The sequence below is a fragment of the Carya illinoinensis genome, chromosome 12 (genome assembly GCF_018687715.1).
Source record: "Carya illinoinensis cultivar Pawnee chromosome 12, C.illinoinensisPawnee_v1, whole genome shotgun sequence".
Lineage (NCBI taxonomy): Eukaryota > Viridiplantae > Streptophyta > Magnoliopsida > Fagales > Juglandaceae > Carya > Carya illinoinensis.
The window spans coordinates 3,191,442-3,214,580 of record NC_056763.1 but is presented as its reverse complement, the minus strand read 5'-3'; the positions used below and the strand labels follow the sequence as shown (position 1 = coordinate 3,214,580).

The 23,139-nt window shown below is 33.2% G+C and overlaps 1 protein-coding gene across 5 annotated transcripts in view; it reads right to left on the bottom strand.

The window, feature by feature from the left end:
- Positions 1–1,927: 1,927 nt before the first annotated feature.
- LOC122289749 (receptor like protein 21-like) overlaps positions 1,928–23,139 on the bottom strand; it is a 93,981-nt gene continuing 72,769 nt past the window's right edge. For 3 of the 5 annotated variants that reach the window (XM_043096997.1, XM_043096999.1, XM_043096998.1), the window contains 5 exons: positions 13,997–14,155; positions 12,889–13,053; positions 12,224–12,385; positions 4,947–5,021; positions 1,928–4,259 (listed from right to left, as the gene is read on the bottom strand). In XM_043096997.1, the coding sequence (XP_042952931.1) occupies positions 2,077–4,259; positions 4,947–5,021; positions 12,224–12,385; positions 12,889–13,053; positions 13,997–14,155 (2,744 nt within the window). In that variant the 3' untranslated portion in view covers positions 1,928–2,076. Of the gene's footprint in view, positions 4,260–4,946; positions 5,022–12,223; positions 12,386–12,888; positions 13,054–13,996; positions 14,156–14,964; positions 15,127–15,289; positions 15,365–15,472; positions 15,635–16,095; positions 16,618–23,139 lie in introns of those variants that run through there. The other 2 variants (XM_043097001.1, XM_043097002.1) reach the window with 2 other exon arrangements.

Below are 23,139 nucleotides of genomic sequence, written 5' to 3'. Positions count from 1 at the left end.
TTATGCAAATCCAGACCAACCCTACACAAAAAAGAAGAAGAGAAAAGACTCAATTATATATATAAAACAACAAATAGGATATATAGTTTGCTTACGTACTAGTCTATTGTTTAGTAATGGCCGTACAACACAAAAACCTTAATTTATTCTTTGGATTCATTCCAACGGAACTAGATGATTGATTCTTTTTGATATAATTAATTAAGTCTTGATACCATAAAACAAAGGGTCTAAAGTTTCAAACATTAAAAATTCTGAAGATATTGCAAATTATTTGCTGGTAGTTTTAGATTAGGATGTAATTAAAGAATAAAGAAGCTAATGTAGAATATATTTAAAATACTCATTAGCATATCCTCATGATGATAAGAAGAATCTTTCTTTAAATTACCAAGTGACAGTTATATCACATGACCTGTGGTGGATCGAGTTGCAAGTGACCCTCTCCCACTCATAACAATCACTCTTGAGTGGTCAACCTATGAAGGAAGAAGTTGGTAATCTGAATAAGTGTAAGGGATGGATTTAAGATAAGACGACTTGAAGTTAATTAAGCAAGCCAATTCTCTCTTCCTCCAAGCAACCTTTCTGGACAAGAGTTTGAACAAAAACCACTAGCACCCACATAAGCAATGCCTTCATTGGTACTAAGCACGTTGACATGCCCATGTCCATTTCTTTCTAAATGTTTTAGCTGTTATGAATTTTTTAGTTCTGTAACTAAAAATAACCATTAATTATGAGATTAGAAACAACTTGATTTTTCTTACAAATATTTTAATTAATTGCAAGGAAAATAAATTTGTTGGTAAGAAAACTATTTGCAGCCAGAAATATTGTAGTTGGTAATATAAAGTAGTTTTCAACGAAAGTCCGATGAATATAAAATCCAACAAAAATGTTTCCTTGCTAATACCTTGAAATATAACCTTGCAATTAACTTTTTAGTACTATAGGTCATGAAAACTTTTATTGCAATGACAACGTTTATTTACAGGAACAAATTTCATTAGAAATAATCATAGTTGTTGCAACAATTAGATTATTTACAAGGAGTTAATTTTCATTTGCAAAACTCATTATTGTTATAGGAAATGAAGTATCTTTTGTAGGGAGGAAAAAATCGTTGTAAATACCCATTATTTAAAATGAAATGATCATAGTTGTAAAAGGCTTCATTCTAAATGATCATATCTCTAGCTTGTATTGAAAACAGACCAATCCTCTACCAGGAGTTTGGGATTAGCTTCAAGATAGATTGGTTGGAATAGAGATTTTGGCTTAGTTAGGTCAACCTCAAACAACCTCAGTCGTGATAGGTTTGGTCACCATTTTTTTTGTCACTAAACTAATGGGATTAGTTCAGAGGACTAGTTATAAAGAAAAATATTTTTAGTTATTGAAAACACTACCCATCATCAAATAGAATGAAAAGTATAACCAAAAACCAATCTTCATATTTGATCACAATAATTAATTGATTATAATGAAATGCATACACAACAAGCTGTTATCACTATCATGACACTTCCATGGAAAGTCAATATATCTAATAACATATTGATGACCTTTTTTAGAAAATAACAAATATAATAGTAACACGAGTATATAAGATCCTCAATTAAATTGGCTAGGGTACTTTATTGCCAATAAGGATCAATATAAAGATGACTACTAACACGCAAAAAGAACGTGACTTAAGATACCAAGAAGCATGAAAGGAAAACACTCGATTTTATTTCATATAATTTCGTGGTACTTTCATTTGAACATGCACTATGTTGTTGTTGGTTATGACTCATATATTTGGGCAAATTTTCTTAATTTTTTAATTTATTATTGATTTATTTAATCCAATGGACTCACATAGAATGAACAATTCTTAAATATGGAAAACAATATCCATAATCAAATAGAATAACAAGTCTAAGGGAACACATCTTTCATATTTAAGCCCAATAACCAATTATTCAAAACCAAATTCATAGATAACTAACCATTATTACTATCATTAAAAATACCGAAGAGAGTCAATTTATCTAATTACATAGACAGTTTAACAACCTTTCTAAGATTTCAAAAAAAAAAAAAATAACATTTGTATATAAGATCTTCAATCAAGTTGGTGCACCTTTGTAGCCAATAAGGATTAATATAAAGAAGACTAATAACACTAAAAAAGAAAATGATGTAAGTTACCGAGAAGCTTGTATGGAAGACTATAGGATCTACTTCATACCATTTGTAGTCAGTAGCATTTGAAGACTGTCTTGGTGTTGGATATGACTCATTTCCTTTGATGCAACTTTCATCTAGTGGTGGTCCACAAAGAAGTGGGTTTCCTTCATAGCTGCTTTTCTCAAATGTTCCAAATTGTGCTTTCATATCTGGAACTTTACCTGATAGGTTGTTGTTGGCCACATTGAAAACCTCAAGAAAGGTTAGATCAATCAATGTTGAAGGAATCTCTCCACTCAAATTATTATGAGAGAGGTCTAAACTTTCCAATTGAGCCAATTTTGAGAATGTTATTGGAATTTTACCAGTCAGCTGATTATAAGATAAGTTTAGCGCATGCAATGAAGCTATTTGGCCTAACGTAGGAGGGATGCCACCTGTTAGGTTATTGCACGAGAAATCCAATCCAGACATGTAACCAAGGATAGAACCCTTGTAAGAACTAGGCCTATATTTGGTTACAAACTCGATCTCTACTTCTGTATCAACATATTGAAGATATGAGTACTTGTAAGCATCATTGCCTGAGAAACCTTTATATGTGTAAATTGATCCCAAATTCGGAGAGTAAGTATCAACTTTTAGACTAAAATCATCAGAACTAGGATCCGCTATCTTCCCAAAATATATGTCATGGAGGCATTGTGGTATGGTCCCAGAAAAAGCATTCTTGGAAAGATCCATTATGCTTATCATTCTTAACAAGCACAACTGATTCGGAATTATACCTGTAAAATGATTGCCACTCAGCAAAAGTACTCTTAAGCCTTGAAGTTGTTTGATTTCAACAGAGATGTTGCCCGTAAAGTTGTTATATCCAATATCCAATGTCAAAAGAGATGAGGAATTGAAAAGAACTTTCGGTATTGATCCTGTGAATTCGTTCCCTTGCAAATATAGGTGTTTAAGCTTTGGTAGATTCAAGCAAAAAGGTAACGATCCTGTAAATAAGTTGTGAGAAAGGTCTAATGTACCTGTCATACTTAGTTCACATGGGATCCAACCATAAAAACTATTGTTAGCCATAACAAGAGTGCTCAAGTATGACATGTTCCCAAGCCATCGGGGGATAGTATCTGAGATTCTGTTGTTGCTGATATCTAAATATGATAGATCAACAGTTGAATTAAATACTGGTGTGATACTTGTGAATTGATTGTCTTTCATCTGTAGAATTCTCTGGTTTTTCCCAACTAAAATTGTACCGTTGAAGCTGTTATGAGCAAGGTTCAAAATCCGCAATGACAGGCAATCTGTATTTAATCCTCTTGGGACCTCGCCTGAGAAATTATTGGAAGAAAAATCTAATACCTCCAAATACAACATGCCACCAATTGAGGAAGGAAGATTACCTTCAAGATTATTATTGGAAAGATTTAGATATACTAAATTTGGAAAAATCTTGCCAATATTTTCTGGAAGTTTTCCATCCAAGTGATTGGCCGAGACATCCATCCAGAACATATGCGTGTGGATCAAAGTTGGTAAATATAACTGGCCAACAAAAAAGTTATTTCGAAGATCTAGCACACATAATCTTGTATTGTTTTCAACCAACAAATTTGGAAAGCTTCCATTCAACTTATTGTGAGAAAGATTAATTATATTCAGTTCATGCTGGACAAGAAGAAATTTCGGAATATTGCTGGTGAGCTTGTACAGACTACAGTTAGACAATTCAATGATCTTCAGCTGAAACAAAGGGTACCAACCCATCGAACCTTCAGTTTCTATTTCAACTTTATTATTTTGGTCGTTGAATTTAAGAACCTCAAGCTTGGAGTAATTGGCAAATAAGTTGAATGAGAATATCCCCACAAACTGGTTACCACTAAAATCAATGTACTCGAGACTTGTTCCGATGGCTTCTACATATGATGATGAAGTATTTCCATTGAATTGGTTACTGGAAATATCTAACACCACAAGAGATGTCATATTGTTTATGCATGGAGGTAGGATCCCCTCAAAGTGATTGTAAGATAGATCTAACACTTCAAGCTTCTTCAATGTACAAAATTCTGTCAAAAGAAATAGCATCAAAATTGATTATGCTCTACTCTAACAATCGGTCAAACCAATCACCTTTATGTTCAATATAAAAAAAAAATGGTCAATTCATAAGTAATTATAGATCATTAGGGTAATACTAACAACACGTAAATGCCAGCGCAAAAGTAGTTTCCCAACAAATTGAGAAATGATTCCCAAGAGTTATGGTGTCAAGTTTACCTGCTAGAACAAATTTGCACTAATATCCAAATTAATTCTATAACTTGATTAAATTGGCCAGTTCTACTAGAGAGATGGTGTCAAGTTTACCTATAAACTATAAAGATGGACTCCTTATCTCCCACCAATTAATTACCATGCACTCTTTTGATACTTATTCTCGAATTTTGAGTTATAAGTGTAACTCTAATCATAATTTCTTTTTAAGTATCAATTATACATTTGTTAAAAATTCACAATTGATTTTATAACAAATATATATGTCTGAAGAGGCAAAAGTATTCTTAATATTAAACCTAAGCATCTCCAATTAAATGAAAGTTGACAATTTCATATTTTTATGTGTATATTCTTGTTAAAACAATGGTACCTGACAATGGAACTTCAAATACTAATTCTTGTGTTCTTCATGTGTAGTGGATGCAAAAGATCCATAGAATACTAATTGTTCATTAGATGATACAACTTTTTCTTACCTTGGGTTGTTAGTTGTCCACCAAAATTATTTCTTGCTAAGATAAGAACCTCCAAGTTGCTTAAATTTGCAAGCTCTGCATAAAAGTAAAAACAAAAAAAAAAAATGATCACATTTAATTTCCAACATGTAGTTAATTTATAGTTAGTTTATTTTATTATGAAATGACGAAAAAATTTAGCGATTGAGAACGTATATATGAATTACGTACATATTCAAGATTCAAACTTTTGGACAACATGACGTAATAATCATGAATACCTTAGAAGGGATGCACATAATTAAGTCCATTAGAAACGGTTTAAAACAAACATGAAGAGTGAAATAATACTATATACCACTCTCATCCTATTTTTATCCTATTAAGTAAGATATGGTTCATGTATTATCATTGGATGATAAATAAACATGTAATAAATGATTATTTAATGGTGATAAATATGCCACATCATACTTAGTGGGATAGTAGTTTAGTGTATAGAATTTTTCAATTTCTTAATATGGCGAGTCTTTTGAAACCTTGCAAGAAAATTATTAGAAGACACAACAAAATAACTTTTATCAATGTCCTTCAACCGAATTAAAAAGAGAGAGAGAAAATAACTTTCCACTCACACCATTTAGTACGTACTTATAAATACACGTGTAAGAATAGTTATAAATACAAATACATGTATTTATTTAAAAAGCATAATAAATGGATTTGAAAAAATATTGATAATTAAAGCGGCAGACAACTGGTTAATTCACTAGTATTTTGAATGTGGTCAGGCTTATGACTCTATGCATTAAAAGTATTGTTCAAATAACTTGACGAAGATCCGTTTATTTTATTGTTCGGTAGCCGAACTAAAAGAGAAGAGGGGTATTAAGTCTTCTCTCTCTATAACGGCCTGAGGGCGCGAAAGGAGGAGAAGTTCAAAGTCTTCACCGTGGAAGGTGAGGTTCCCGAGTGCTGTTCACGATCGTGGTACAGCGGTTTCCGATGGAGGATTTGGAAAGCATTTGGAAGAGGTTGAGTCTGAATGAAGAGGAAAATGAGGCCATCAGTGTGCGGATTGGAGGCTCGATGAAACTGAAGAACAGAGGAGAGTGCAGCTTGATAGGGAAGGTGTGTTCAAATCGCACCAAGGGGAAGGAGGTGGTGAGTGCTACGATGTCCAAGATTTGGAAGGTAAGCCGACCTCCTGTGTTTACTGAGATTCGTACGAACATTTTTATAGTTACCTTTGCAACTGAGGGTGATAAGAAACGTGTGTTGGAAGGTTGCCCTTGGTTATTTGATAACTTGATGTTTGCACTGAAGCCGTTTGATGGATTGACCCAGCCATCTCAGATTAACTTTGATCTGGCATCTCTTTGGGTGCATATGCACAACTTGCCTTTGTCGTGTATGGAGTATAATGTTGGGAAAGAAATTGGTGAATCCATAGGGAAAGTGGAAGAGGTGGATGCACCAAAGGATGATGTAGGGTGGGGGAGTTATCTGAGAGTAAAGGTGGAGATGGATTTAAGAAAGGCTGTGGCGAGAGGGAGAACTATAGAGGTGGAAGGGAAGAAGCTATGGGTTCCTTTCACTTATGAAAAACTTCCTAAGTTGTGTTTCAAGTGTGGTTGTATTGTCCACGGGGAAGAGGGATGCACAGGGGGTAAATTGTCACAGGCTATAGAGGGGGAGAGGAAAACTCAATTTGGCCCCTGGCTTAGAGCTAGTGGAGGCTCTCGGGGGAACTTTAAGGGATGGGAGGGGAATGCAGAAGGTGAAGGGGGTAGAGAGGGAAAAAAGGAGAAAGAAGTGGAGAAGGAGAGGAGTGAGGAAGAGGGAGGGGAGGTGAAAAAAGATCCTGTAATCAGAGAGGAGAGTGGGAAGATCATAATGAGGGAAGGTGGAGCTATTGTGGAGGGAAATGAAGGGAGGGATGAAAGGGACCGAGGGGAGAGGAACACTCTGGAGAATGCACAAGTGATTAGTGAGGATGAGGGAAGAGGGAATATGCTGGAAAGGGAGAGGAGGTGGAAAAGAAGGGCAAGAGGTAAACAGAAAGAGGGAGGGATTGAGGGGGACCAAACTGTCAAGAAAAAAAGAGAAGGGGGGAGGTAAAGGAAACAGAAGCTAAAAGAGTAAAGAAGGGAGAAGAGCTAGTGGAGATTGACACTTACAATGTAGAGGTGGTGGCTGTGAAGCAGCCCCACCTATTACAATGAATATCCTATGTTGGAACTGCCGAGGGCTTGGGAACCCTCGGACAGTTCAGGATCTTTGCTCCCTAGCAAAGGATAAGAGGCCCAAGATCATGTTTCTAATTGAAACAATGATTGTTACAAAAAAGATTGAAGGAATTAGAAGAAGAGTGGGGTATGAGCAGAGTTTTGTTGTGGATCCTATAGGAAAGGCAGGAGGGTTGGCTCTACTATGGTTTGATGAGATGGAAGTAGAAATTATTAGCTATTCTAGATGGCATATAAGTGCATGGATTCTTGATGTGGAATTGAGAAAGAGGTGGTTATTCACTGGCTTCTATGGCCATCCCGAATCAGCTAAGAGAAAGTTATCTTGGGATTTGTTGAATATGTTGAAACCAGAAGCAGAAGTTCCTTGGTGTGTGGCAGGTGACTTCAATGAGATCATTTGCCAATCCGAGAAATGGGGAGGTGGTCAAAGGGAAGAGAGTCAGATGAGGATGTTCAGGGAGGCTATGGAGGAGAATGAGCTGTTTGATTTGGGCTATAGTGGAGGTAGATACACTTGGAGCAATGGCCATATGGATGGTACTTTTGTAAAAGAAAGGTTGGATAGATGCTTGGCAAATGGCAAGTGGAATGAGCTGTATAAGGAGGTGATGGTAGAGGTGTTACCTGCTAGATGTTCAGACCACAAACCAATTGTGTTGCATTTATCTATGAATAGGGTAAATGGTCCAAGGAAAAGAATATTTCGGTTTGAAGCTTGCTGGACTAAGGATGTGGAGTGTGAGGAGGTAATAAAAGGGGAGTGGAGGATGAATGAAGGGGGAGATTCTTATGTTGAAAAAATGAAGAGAGCTTTAAAAAAATGTGGTGCTGTCCTGCAGAATTGGGGCAGAGTTAAAAATAAAAAAGAGGGAGAGGAGTTGAGAGAAAAAACTAAGAAATTAATGGAGTTACAGGAGGTAGAGGATGGAAGTATAAGTGGGGAAATAAAAAGGTTAAAGGGGGAAGTTGGCTTGTTGTTGGAAAAAGAGGATGTGAAGTGGAAACAGAGGGCCAAAAGAAACTGGTTCCAGTATGGGGATAGAAACACAAGGTATTTTCATGAATGTGCAAGTCAAAGAAGGAAAAAAAACAGAATCCTTCAAGTTTCTGATTCATATGGCAGAGTGATGAAGGACCAGGTAGGGATTGAAGGGGCTTTTAAGAAGCATTTTGTAGAAGTCTTGTCATCAGGAGAACCAACTTTGGAGATGATCAAAGCTGGTACAAAATTTATTAAAGCTAAGGTGAGTAAGGGTATGAATGATTTCCTAACTAAGGAAGTTACTAGAGAGGAGATAAAAACTGCAGTGTTTCAGATGAGCCCTTATAAGTCCCCGGGAAGTGATGGTTTTAGTGCTTGCTTTTACCAGAAATATTGGCATGTAGTAGGGGAGGATGTGTGTTTGGCTGTGATGGAGTTTATGAATGGGAAAGGGGATCTGAAAAGTATAAATCAGACTCTTATAGCTTTGATTCCCAAGGTTAAAGAGCCTGTTACAGTTGGAGAATTCAGACCTATAAGCTTGTGTAATGTCTTATATAAGATAATGGCCAAGACACTAGCAAATAGGCTGAAAGTGGTATTGCCTGATGTGATTTCTTACCAACAAAGTGCTTTTATTAGGGGAAGATTGATCTCAGATAATATTTTAACAGCTTATGAGCTGTTGCACTCCATGAGAAATAGGCAAAGGGGGAAGGAGGGGAGCATGGCGGTCAAATTGGACATGTCCAAAGCCTATGACCGTGTGGAGTGGAGGTACTTGGAAGAAGTGATGAACAAGCTAGGCTTCTGTGATCAGTGGGTGCAATTAATCATGAGAACTGTCTCAACAGTATCATATTCCACACTAGTTAATGGCAGTGTTGGTGAGTATTTTGAGCCTTCAAGGGGGATCAGGCAAGGAGATCCATTGTCTCCATTCTTGTTTGTACTTTGTGCTGAGGGGCTGAGTAGTCTGATCAATGAAGCTGAGAGGAAGGGGGAGGTGAAAGGGGCTACTGTAACTAGAGGGGGAACAGCTGTAACCCATCTAATGTTTGCAGATGACTGCATTTTATTTTGTAAAGCCAACTTGGGAGAATGGAGAAGACTGAAGGAGTTGCTGAAGGTATATGAGGCAGCCTCTGGTCAATGCCTCAATGATCAGAAAACCTCAATCTTTTTTAGTGGTAACACAAGAAGGGAGGAGAAGAGGCAATTAAGGGCAGTAATTGGGGCAAGGCTATATAGTGACAGTGAAAAGTATTTAGGCCTACCTACAATGGTTTGGAAGGTCGAAATACAATGCTTTTAGAGGTATTAAGGAGAGGATTTGGCAGAGACTAAATAATTGGAAAAATCAGTTTCTATCTCAGGCTGGAAAAGAGGTGCTTCTAAAAGCTGTAATCCAAGCTATCCCGACATACCACATGAGTGTCTTTCGTTTTCCTAAGAGGTTGTGTTCTGAAGTATCTTCATTAATGGCAAGGTTTTGGTGGGGCCACAAACAAAATGACAGGAAAACACATTGGAGAAGTTGGGAAAGAATGGGGGCTGCAAAACACTCGGGTGGTTTAGGCTTTAGGGATATGGACAGTTTCAACTCAGCAATGCTGGCCAAGCAATGCTGGAGAGTCTTAACTGATCCAGGATCCTTGTCAGCCACAATTCTTAAAGAGAAATACTTCAGAAGCAAGGATTTGATGTCATCAAAGCTTGGTTGGAGCCCTTCAGCTATATGGAGAAGCTTATGGGGTGCTTTGAGATTACTCAAAGAGGGAGTAGTTTGGAGGGTGGGGAATGGCAAACAGATAGGCATCTGGAAAGATAAATGGATACCCTCATGGTCCTCTTGGAGACCATCTCAAGCTCCTGTACAGATTCTTAGTAGGGAAGCAAAGGTTGCTGAATTGATGGGGGAAGGTAAATGGAAGATAGAGACAGTGGAAGCTGTGTTGGGAAGTGAAGAAGCTAATATTGTGAAAATGATCCCTGTAAGCAGAAAGGGTGCCAATGACAAGCAAATTTGGGGCTACACAAGAAATGGGATCTTCTCAGTAAGAAGTGCATATCATTTAGATATGGAACTGAAAAACAGAAACAAAGGGGAATCCTCTAGTAGGAATTATGGAAGTGGTAGATGGAGGGCTTTATGGAAAATGGAAGTTCCTGCAATGGTTAAAAACTTCATGTGGAGAGCTTTGGACGACTGTCTTCCTACTAAACAGAACTTAGTCAAACGAAAGATGGTGGAAGATGATTCATGTCCCATCTGCAATAAAGAAACTGAAACTGTGGGCCATGCTATATGGAGTTGTGAAGCTGCAAGGGATGTATGGGCAGAAAATGCTAGTCCTCTAAGGAAATGGTCATGCAGTGATGAAGGCTTAAGTGAAGTATGGGAAAAAATAATTCAGAAGCTGCCTAAAAGGGAAGTTGAAATGGTAGCTGTGTCCATGTGAAAAATCTGGTTGAGAAGGAACAAACTGATTTTTGAAGAACATTTTACAGGGCCAAAGTGCTTGATTAGTCAGGCTATTGCAGACTTGGAGGAATACAGAGAAGCTCAAGCAGTGGGAGAGGTTAATAAGTTGTCAGCTACAGCAGTTGGCAGAAATGTGAAATGGAAGAGGCCTGGAGAAAATACAGTGAAGATCAACTGGGACGCAGCTTTTGATCAGAAAACTCAAAAGATGGGAGCTGGTGTGGTGATAAGGGATGAGGAAGGTGAAGTCCTTACATGTTTGTGTATGCCCAGGACTAACATCTGCAGTCCAATAGTTGCTGAATTACAAGCACTATGGCGAGCTGTTGAGGTATGTACAGAACTAAGGTTTGTAAATGTTGAATTTGAGGGTGATGCCCTGACTATAGTAGATGCTGTAAACAATAGAGATGAAAACTGGGCCTGGTATGGACAGATAGTAGATGATTTGAGAAGTATATTGTCTGATGTAAGTAGCTGGAAGTTGCAACACATATACAGAGAAGGAAATAAGGTGGCACATAGCTTAGCCAAGAAAGCAATTGGATTAGATGAGGAAATAGTTTGGATGGAAGATTGCCCAGAAGAAGCGTTTTCTCATGTACTCTTTGACAAAATTGTAACAGATGGTTATAGTGAATGAAATGAGATATGAGGTTCTTTTCAAAAAAAAAAAAAAAGTATTGTTCAAATGCCAACTAGAAAGATTAATAATTACATGCTGAAAATAGGATCCTCTGTCAACTCATTCTAATTTTTAAGGAATTTGACCTAATTATAGAGAAAATAAATTTATATACAAAATTATAAATAATATATAATAGAATACAGTCACCATTAGATTAAATAATATTATAATTATTATATTATATATAATGTATGTATGTATTATACATACGGGGAAGAAAACTATAATAGAATATAATCACCATTTACTCCTTGAGAAATTATATTAAATGCATTACAAATAGAAAATAAAACAATCAATATCATACCTTAAACATCAATTATAAATTAATGTGTAAATTAAAATTCCTAATAAATAAGAATTGCATTTACTTAAATGAAAATAATTAACATGATGACGTAATAATCATAAATATATATAGGAATACCAATAATATGTTAATATAGAAAGCAAATATAGAAAGTACATCCTAAGCTGTAATTATTATTTTGAAATTATTAATATTTCATTCTTATACTATAAATTGATTAGTCAATATCTGAACTAAATTAAATTACATCTCCTAAATTAGTCTTTTGCCTAATGAATTCTACAAAAAGATAAACTCATAAAGTAAACACTATAACATTTATTAAGAAAACATAATAAGTGGACTTGAAAAAAAAAAGTTTTTGTTTCCTAAAAAAATGAAGTCTTTTTTAATCAACTTGTTATCATGTCACTTACACGTAACCTATAGCTAACAGATAAATTAATGATACGTGGAAAATTCTAGATTTAAAGCTCATGAAAGAACAATCCAATATCTGTCTACATATAATAAGCTAAAGTACCGATTGAATATTTAATATATAGCAAAGCTGCCATCGATGAGTCCAAAAATCAGTATACCTTTGGTTGGAAGGGATCCCGTCAACTCATTGTATCCAAGATTTAGACTCTTAAGAGATTTGATCGCAGCAATTGATTGAAAAAGACTACTAGTGTCGTTGAGGGCATTGTCACTAAGATCTAATATCTCCAGGTTCTCCAATCTTGACAACATTTTCCAACCTGTAGTTAATTTATTAATTCATTTTATTATGAAATATTGAAGAAAAAAAATCATACAAAAATGTATTTAGAAGAAACATAGCAATTTAGAACTTATAAACTACATATGACGTAATAATCATATATTAATATTTATATACCATAACCACCAAGACTCATGATGATCACCTTATAAGGAATGTACGCAAGTCATGAATTAGAAACGGTCTAAAACATCATTAAAATAAAAGGATTAAGAATATTTAATACCCATGAATATAATATATATATATATATATATATATATGTGTGTGTATATATGTGAGAGTGAAAACAAAATAACGACAAATTAAGCAAGTAATGAAGACTAGTCTTGTAATTAAACAATCAAACTAAAACACTTAAAATCCTACCCATAACCACCGAGACTCATCATCAGTACCTTTGACATTTGATTCAAAGCAACGACCAATAATTAATAATATGAATACATGCAGGGGATCGGATCACTTCTTTATTATTACCTTCAACGGCCTTTACTCCTTCAACTCCCAAGTAATTTCCTGCAAGGCTTAATGTCACAAGGGATGTAAGGTTACTTAGAGATGGTATGATGCTGTCATCAAACCAATTATAATCGAGGATCAATGTCTCCAAATTTCTCAATACATGAGCGTGCCTTTTGAAACCTGCAAATTAAGAAAATAATTAGAAGATGCAACAAAATAACTTTTATCAATATCCTTCAATAGAAGGAAAAAAAAGATTAAGTATAGATATGAGTGGTGGTAGTTAATCGCCGAGATCAACTAAGATGTATAGGTGGAGAGAACTTTAGACAATTATTAGGGTTATTTTTTCCACGATCTTTATGATAATTTTACGCATTACCAAACCTTGTCAACTTATAAAAAAGAGAGTAGTGTTATAAATGTAAAAAATTAAATAAAAATAAATTAATATAATTTTATATGATATATTTAATTTATTTTATAATAAAAATCATTTTATAATTTAATATACTACTATTCATAAAACGCAAGTAGATAGGAGCATTCAATGAGGTGGGGACAGTTTGATGCTCCTGTCGACGCACTTGTGGTCACTACATTGATTTTAATTTGTGTGGACTTGTGAGGATGTGCAGCCACAGGGGCCCCTCTGGATGCTATCGATTTCACTACGAAAATTCAAAGAATACAAAAAGAGCGTTATATTATAAATTTCATAGAATCAACTATCTGTAATTGAAAACAAAATAATTACAAATAATTTAATAGAGCGTTATTTTGTTTTCACTCCTAAATTAGTCTTTTGCCTGAACTCTACAAAAAGATAAACTCATAAAGTAAACACTATAACATTTATTAAGAAAACATAATAAGTGGACTTGAAAAAAAAGTTTTTGTTTCCTAAAAAAATGAAGTCTTTTTCAATCAACTTGTTATCATGTCACTTACACGTAACCTATAGCTAACAGATAAATTAATGATGTGTGGAAAAATCTAGATTTAAAGCTCATGAAAGAATAATCCAATATCTGTCTACATATAATAAGCTAAAGTACGTACCAATTGAATATTTAATATATAGCAAGAAGGCTGTCATCGATGAGTCTAAAAATCAGCATACCTTTGGTTGGAAGGGATCCCGTCAACTTATTCCAAGCAAGATTTAGACTCTTAAGAGATTTGATCGCAGCAATTGATTGAAGAAAATGAGTGTCGTTGAGGTAATTATTACTAAGATCTAATATCTCTAAGTTCTCCAATCTTGACAACATTTTCCAACCTGTAGTTAATTTATTAATTCATTTTATTATTAAATATTGAAGAAAAAAATCATACAAAAATGTATCTAGAAGAAACTTAGCAATTTAGAACTTATAAACTACATATGACGTAATAATCATAAATTAATATTTATATACCATAACCACCAAGACTCATGATGATCACCTTATAAGGAATGTACGCAAGTCATGAATTAGAAACAGTCCAAAACATGATTAAAATACAGAAATACTTTGGGACCCGAAGTAGTGTCTCAAATAGGTTTTTTTTTTTACTTAGTGATTAAGGAAATGTTTTTTACTGATTTTGTGAATTTTTTTTTTTATTTTTAAAAAGATATTAAGCATATAAAAAATGGATAAAAAAAACTTTTTAGCTTATTCGGTTGGTTTTCGGGCTACATTCTTCTTAAGATTTAGCACCACTCATTAAAATAAAGGATTAAGAATTAATACTCATGAATATGTGAGAGTGAAAACAAAATAATGACAAATTAAACAAAAGGACTAGTCCTATAATTGAACAGTTTGGAGAAAACGTACGTTTATGAAATCCAAAAGGCTAAAAAAGCTTACACGTCATTCATCTCTACAAAAATTAGTTTAATTACATTGCAAAAAAATCCCAATCAAACTAAAATCATAAGTACAAATTTATATACGAGATCAGTATAAATTAATATTCTATAGTACCCATAACCACCGAGACTCATCATCAGTACCTTTGACATTTGATTCAAAGCAAGGACCAATAATTAATAATATGAATACATACATGCAGGGGATCGGATCATCTTTTTATTATTACCTTCAACGCCCTTTACTCCTTCAAGTCCCAAATGATTATCTGCAAGACTTAATGTCACAAGAAATGTAAGGTTACTTAGAGATGGTATGATGCTGTCACCAAAGTTATTCCAATCGAGGATCAATGTCTCCAAGTTTCTTAGTACCTCTAGCCTTTCGAAACCTACAAATTAAGAAAATTATTGAAAGACACAACAAAATAAAATTTTTTTAATTATGCTTCGACAAATAAAAAAAGAAAGATAGAAATACCATTTAGACATTTTAACTCCAATTGAAGAACTCCAAATTAGTTATCATCAATTAACTAAACATGCAGTACTTGCCTTGATTTGGGAGGGTACCATTGTAATAATTCCAGCTTATATCCAGCGTGTTCAAATTTCTCAACATAACTAATTCTACATTAATAGTCCAAGTTGACAATAAAGTAAGATTAGATAGATGCATTCCTGAATGCTCTGATTTAAAATATAAAATTAGATAGAAGAGATGATCACTTTAATTACCTTCAGCTGGAAAGTATCCCTCCAACTTATTCCAAGTAAGATTTAAAGTCTTGAGCGAAGTGATAGCACCCAGAGATTGTAGATTAATGCTATTGTCATCAAAGAAGTTGTAACCAAGGTTTAAATTTTCCAGATTCTTTAGGGTTGAAAGCTTTTCAAATCCTGCAAAATATATCTTAAGAAATAGATAGAATTTATAGATTGAGTGAATAATCTATATATATCCAAGTGGGTTTAGAATTTTTGAGGGGAGCCATATAATTTGCATACACCTTGAATACAAATTTATATCTCCTGGCCACCTATTGAAAGTGAAACACATGCTTTAACGTTAGTTGGCTTCTTACAAAATTACAGTTTATAAAATTACAGATCCGTCAGTATTTATAATTGAAGACCTTTTATATATAAAACTAGTGTTTCGAACAAAAATAAGAACTTAATTAGGTAATTTTATAATTTTTAGTTAAATTAATTCAAACTTTTCTAGGAAGGATATACAAAGGCATTGTTACAAATAAGATTAAAATTAAAAGTAACAGACACAATATGTGAATTTCAGAATATTATATATTTGGAGTATAAGAATATAAAACTGATCTTGATCATTCCTCACAACATACCTTCATCTCGTATGCAACCATCGATTGTATTAAATGATAGATCAAGACTTCTTAACTCCTTGAAAGGCTCCAATAGAGAAACATTTAACAACCATGGTTCCTCATATTGCATGCTTTTGAAATAGAAATTAACATCGTCATCAAAAGTAGGATAATATGGCGATAAATTGTCGAGGGACAATTCTTTCACATGACCTGTGGTGGAGTTACACGTGACCCGCTCCCAACCACAACAATCACTCTTCTCATGGTTGACCCATGAAGGAAGAAGATAGTCTAAATTATAAGCTTTGAGAGGCTGAATGGATATAATAAGAAATGACTTCAAGTGAAGCAGACCAATTCTCTCTTCCTCCAAGCAACCCATGTACTCACTAGTTTGAACAAAAACCACCAAAACCCAAAGCAAAGCCTTCATTGAGAAATAAGATTGTAAGACACCCATATTCATTTCTATCTAAATTCTGCTTGTTTTGGCTCTTCTATTATGAGTATTGTGGCTTTCCACAACTCAAAGATATATATAAGGAAAATGGAAAACCAAACTTTGAGTGTTAGAGTGGTTGAAATTGAAAGTTAGGAGATGTATTGACTTAGACTAATTAAAAATTAGACCCATATCTTACGCAAGAGTGGAAATCACTAATGCCTTAACTTCCACAATAGATTATGGAATAATGTGTCATTTTTCACATTGATGTTAAGACATAAATATAAATAATAAAATCTACATATTTCTATAAGCTGAAGGCTTTGAGACAAATGGTGATTTCATATGAAATTATAGTAGATGTCTTTAAACTTTGGAGACAAGTGGTAATTTCAAATAGTATCAGAGTAAAGGCCCTAAGTTTAAGTTTTGATTGTACACTTCACTCATTTAGTTAAATGTTTCACATGGTAATTTTACAATTGATAGATAGCGTGCCTTTACTTTGGTAGATTTCTTTTTTGTAAGAACGACAAACAAATTGATTACATGATATACTTAATATAAGTAAGAGATTATGTAATGCATCATAATTTTTTTTGTAGTTAGAGGTTATTAGCGCTGAGTTCATACTTAATTGATTCTTTGATTATACGTGGCCTGCTATAGAATAAGAAAAATAGATATTATTTGATGAATTGTTCGTAAGAGTCTAATCTCTCAAGTCATTTACATCAATTAGTTGTCTTAGGAAGTTGGTGTCTAAGTTTTGAATTGGCACAAAATAGTCCTAGCATGCAAAAGAATGGCACATTAATGGGAGAACGAATATAAAGAAGAGACTTTGAATGTTCCGTGAATGAAACTTTATGTAAGGAGGAGCTAAATTATTTCCACATTGACATTGACTTATTGGAATCTAATCCTATGCATGAAAGAGCGGTGCCTTTAATTTCCACATTCACATTGCTTGGCCTTAATTAGTTTCCCCACTACTGATTGTGACTGATCAATGAGCTATCCAAGTTCTGAATTGGCGCAAAACATTCCTAGCATACAAAAGGATGGCACATTAATGGGAGAATGCGTATAAGAAGAGACTTTGAATGTTCCGTGATTGAAACTTCAAGTAAGTGGGGAGCTAAATTATTTTCACATTGACATTGACTGATTGGAATCTAATTCTATGTATGAAAGAGCGGTGCCTTTAATTTCCACATTCACATTGATTGGCCTTAATTAGTTTCCACACTACTGATTGTGACTGATCTATGAGTTGCCATTACTTTCTATATATAATCCATGCACTAGCATTTCAAATTTACTACCCCCGGGGCCCGTTGTTGAAATTTCAAAACTTGATCCAAGAATGATGGGCATTAATTCCCTCAAATTGCACTGATAATCAGTTTAATATGCAATTCCATGCAACTAAACTTTTTCAAACTTTTTCACAAAGCATTTCATCTCAAGTTTCTGAACAAAATACAATAAATTGTTCAACTTTTTCTAATTTCAAAACAAAAGTAATTTTAAAAAATTATTTTCTAATAATATTGTATTTAATTTTCAACTTTCATATCATTTCATCTATGTAACCAAACAAGGTCTAAATGAGGGCCATGTTCAAGGTGGTACAATAAATCATGTATAATTGAATTGTGGTGAAAATTTCATGAGAGAGGAAAAGTCCCTACCCAAAGTGGATCATGTATTATATTTTAATAACCCAATATATATTTGCAAACATTTAGTTTGTTTCATAATGACAAGTAACACAAAGCTTGCTTTAGTGAATGCGAGAAATATTTATTGACTTTTGCTTGACTCGCGTCTTCAAATTCTACCCAAACTGACATGTACATGAAGTTAAAAGGTACATAATAATGAGTTAATAGCTACAATAAGATAAATATTTTTTTTTATTTAAAAAGTAATAGTAAAATAATAATTGAGATAAGCACAGAAAAGTCAAAGAAATAAGTAGTGAAAAATTAATAACCACTATATGATCTACACAATCAAAAATAAATATTATAATTTATATTTATCTCTTTATTAACGATCCCTCAAGTGCTTAAACACTAAAACTTTTCACAATTATCACTCTAAATCCCCTTTGAACACTTTTATTAAAGGGATTAGCATGTCCATCCCTTTATGCTCCCGTTAAAAAATTGTAAAAAAGAAGTTAGCATGCACCCACTAATAAATGTGGTGTCAAAGAACTTTTATGAAATTCTAATAATTAGTAAATGGTATCCAATTCAAAATTTTAATTTGTTTACGCGAAAGTTCTCTCAATAATTAATGTATTTTGAAATATTAAATTAGAATGGACGTTTCCAAAAAATATATGTAATCGAATGGTCTTGGTACATATATTATATTATATCATTTTTTTTTTTACTTTATTATTGTATTTAGACTTTGGACCTATTGAATTAAGAAATATTATGACTCTAAGAACCACTATATGAGAAGCTTTAGAAAAATAGGTTACCGGAGTTGAGAGTGTTCATTGGCTGAAGTTTAAAGTTAGAATGTGTTTTTTCCACATTGACTTGGACTAATTAAATCCCTTACTTACGCATCACAGTACCACTGCATGGGAAACTTTAGAAAAATGGGTTACCAGAATTGAGAGTGTTCATTGGCTGAAGTTTAAAGTTAGAATGCGTATTTTCCACATTGACTTTGGCTAATTAGACCCATTACTTACGCATTACAGTACCATTGCATGAGAAACTTTAGAAAAATGGGTTACCGAGTTGAGAGTGTTCATTGGCTGAAATTTAAAGTTAGGATGTGTATTTTCCATATTGACTTGAGCTAATTAGACCCATTACTTACGCATTACAGAGACCAACCAGCTACTAATTTTTACATTGATAAATTTGGATAGGTGGTGTCACTTTCCCCAATGACTTCATTGACTTGAGGTGCCTTCACTTTCAATACTGGCTGGAATTTAAAATTTGGAACACTATTGACGACTTGGACTGAGGCAAACTTAACCTCAAAAGAGTGGAGTTTTAGGTGCTTTACCTGGGCAAAAAATATAAATATACATGCCCTACGTCTACTCTGTATATTTATACTGCATACTTTGTCCAATTAACATGATATCACATTGTGGTGTCACATAATTTATTAAAAAAGTTTAAAAATTATACATTCAAAACAATATAAAGTACCCAAAAATACAAAAAAAGGAAGGGTAAAACTCTAGATTCTCTTTATTTTTTTTATTTTTTTTTATATTTAGTGATTAAGGAAATGTTTTTTAGTAATGTTTTTTTATTTTTTAAAAAATATTTAAGCATATTAAAAAAAAAAAACGCTTTTTAGCTTATTCAGTCGGTTTTCAGGCTACATGTAGCCCCACTCATTGAACAGTTTGGAGAAAACATACATTTAAAAAATCCAAAAGGCTAAAAAAGCTTACACGTCATTCAACTCTAGAAAAATTAGTTTAATTACATTGCAGAAAAATCCGAATCAAACTAAAATCATAAGTACAAAAACACTTAAATTAAACTCGTAAGTAGTACTATAGTACCATAACCACCTAGACTCATCATTAGTACCTTAATTTGACATTTCATTCAAAGCAAGGACCAAGATATAATAATATGAATACATGCAGGGGATCACTTTTTTATTACCTTCAACGGCCTTTACTCCTTCAACTCCCAAACCATTAAATGCAAGATTTAATGTCACAAGGGATGTAAGGTTACTTAGAGATGGTATGATGCTGTCATCAAACCTATTCCCATCGAGGGTCAACGTCTCCAAGTTTCTTAGTACCTCTAGTCTTTTGAAACCTGCAAATTAAGAAAATTATTGGAAGACGCAAGTTTCTTAGTACCTCTAGCCATATAATTTTTTTTAACAAAATGCAAAAAAAAAAAAAAAGAGAAGAAGAAGAAGAAGATAGATATACCATTTGGACATTTTAACTCCAATTGAAGAACTCCAAATTTATTATCATCAATTAATTAATTATGCATTACTTGAAGAACTCCAAATTAGTTATCATCAAACCTAAATAATTTTGGTATAGGATTCACATTTAAGCTTATATTATAAATTGATTACTCAATATCTTAACTAAATTAACTAAGATCTGTCCATTTATAAGCTAAAAATCACCACTCCTTCCGTTGGAAAGGATCCGGTCAATTCATTGCGAGCAAGATACAAAGTCTTTAAGGATTTGACCGCAATTGAAAAAAATTAGTGTCATTTAGAGAATTTTAACTAAGATCTAATATTATTTTCCAAGTTCTCCAATCATCCATGACAACATTTTCTAACTTGTAATTAATTTATTAATTTATTTTATTATGAAGTGAAGAAAAAAATTATACAAAAATGTATTTAGAAGAAACTTAGCGATTTAGAACTTATAAACTACATATGCATGATTCGACCAATATCTTACGCAGTAGTGGAAATCACTAATGCCTTAACTTCCACGTTTAGATAGATTATGGAATGTGTCATGTTTCACATTGATGTTAAGACATAAATATAAATAATAAAATCTACTTATTTCCATAAGCTGAAGGTTTTGAGATAATTGGTGATTTTATATGAAATTCTAGTAGATGTCTTTAAACTTTGGAGACAAGTTGTAATTCCAAATAGTATCAGAGTAAAGGCCTTAAGTATAAGTTTTCATTGTACACTTCACTCATTTAGTTAAATATTTCACGTGGTGATTTTACAATTGATAGATAGTGTGCCTTTACTTTGGTAGATTTCTTTTTTTTTAAGAACGACAAACGAATTGATCACATGTTATACTCAATATAAGTAAAAGATTATGTAATGCATCATAATTTTTTTTGTAATTAGCCTTAAGTTCGTTCTTAATTGGTTCTTTGATTGTACGTGACCTACTATAGAATAAGAAAAATATATATTATTTGATGAATTGTTGGTAAGAGTCTGATCTCTTAAGTCATTTACCTCAATTAGTTGTCTTAGGAAGTTGGTGTCTAAGTTTAGAATTGGCATAAAACATTCTTAGCATGCAAAAAAAATGGCACATTAATGGGAGAACGCATATAAAGAAGAGATTTTGAATGTTCCGTGAATGAAACTTCCCGTAAGTGAAGAGTTAAATTATTTCCATATTGACATTGACTGATTGGAATCTAATTCTATGCACGAAAGAGCGATACCTTTAATTTCCACATTCACATTGATTGGCCTTAATTAGTTTCCACACTACTGATTGTGACTGATCTATGAGCTATTCAAGTTTTGAATTGGCAGAAAACATTCCTAGCATGCAAAAGAATGGCACATTAATGGGAGAAAGCGTATAAGAAGGGACTTTGAATGTTTCGTGAATGAAACTTCACGTAAGTGAGGAGCTAAATTATTTCCACATTGACATTGACTAATTGGAACTAATTATATGCATGAAAGAGCGCTGTCTTTAATTTCCACATTCACATTGATTGGCCTTAATTAGTTTCCACACTACTGATTGTGACTGATCTATGAGCTATTCAAGTTTTGAATTGGCACAAAACAGTACTAGCATGCAAAAGAATGACACATTAATGGGAGAATGCGTATAAGAAGGGACTTTGAATGTTCCGTGAATGAAACTTCACGTAAGTGAGGAGTTAAATTATTTTCACATTGACATTGACTAATTAGAATCTAATTCTATGCATGAAAGAGCAGTGCCTTTAATTTCCACATTCACATGGATTGCCTTAATTAGTTTTCACACTATTGATTGTGACTGATCTATGAGCTACCATTAATTAACCTTAGGCAGTAATTTGAATTGAGAAATATTTATTGACTTTTGCTTGACTTGTGTGCTCAAATTCTACCCAAACTGACACATACATGAAGTCAAGGTCAAGAAAAATACGTCCCTTAAGTTTTGCTTTTCTCTCCTAACGATGATAATATTCTACCTAGTCCATTTTGGTACTGGAATGCATAAAAACTAACATATTTAATATATCAAGAAGTTAAAAGGTAAATAATAATGAGTTAATAGCAACGATAAGATAGATAATTTTTTTTATTTAAAAAGTAGTAGTAAAATAATAATTGAGATAAATGTAGAAAAGTCAAAGAAATAAGTAGTGAAAAATTAATAACAACTTTAAAATAAAATTTCTTATCTTTTTTTCCTCTCTATTGAATTGGTAATCATAAATCTTAATGTTAAAAAATTAAGATTTATTGTGATAATTAAGTGATCAATACAATGAAAAATATTTTTAACAAGTGAAGGGTTGGGATAGGTCAATAAAATAAAATAATTAACTAGCTCAATAGAATACAAATGATGCTTCATAAATTATATAGATAATAAATACCGACTTAACTTCATATTGATAAAATTCTTATTTAAAATTTAGAATCTAGATTGAGAGAGAAAGATAGTCATATTATATTTAACTAGTCATATTATATTTGCACATCCAAAAATAAATATTATAATTTATAAAGATCTACATTTTATATTTATCTCTTTCTTAACGAACCCCCAACTGCTTAAACACTAAAACTTTTCACAATTATAACTCTAACTCCCCTTTGCACACTTTTATTAAAGGGATTAGCAGGTT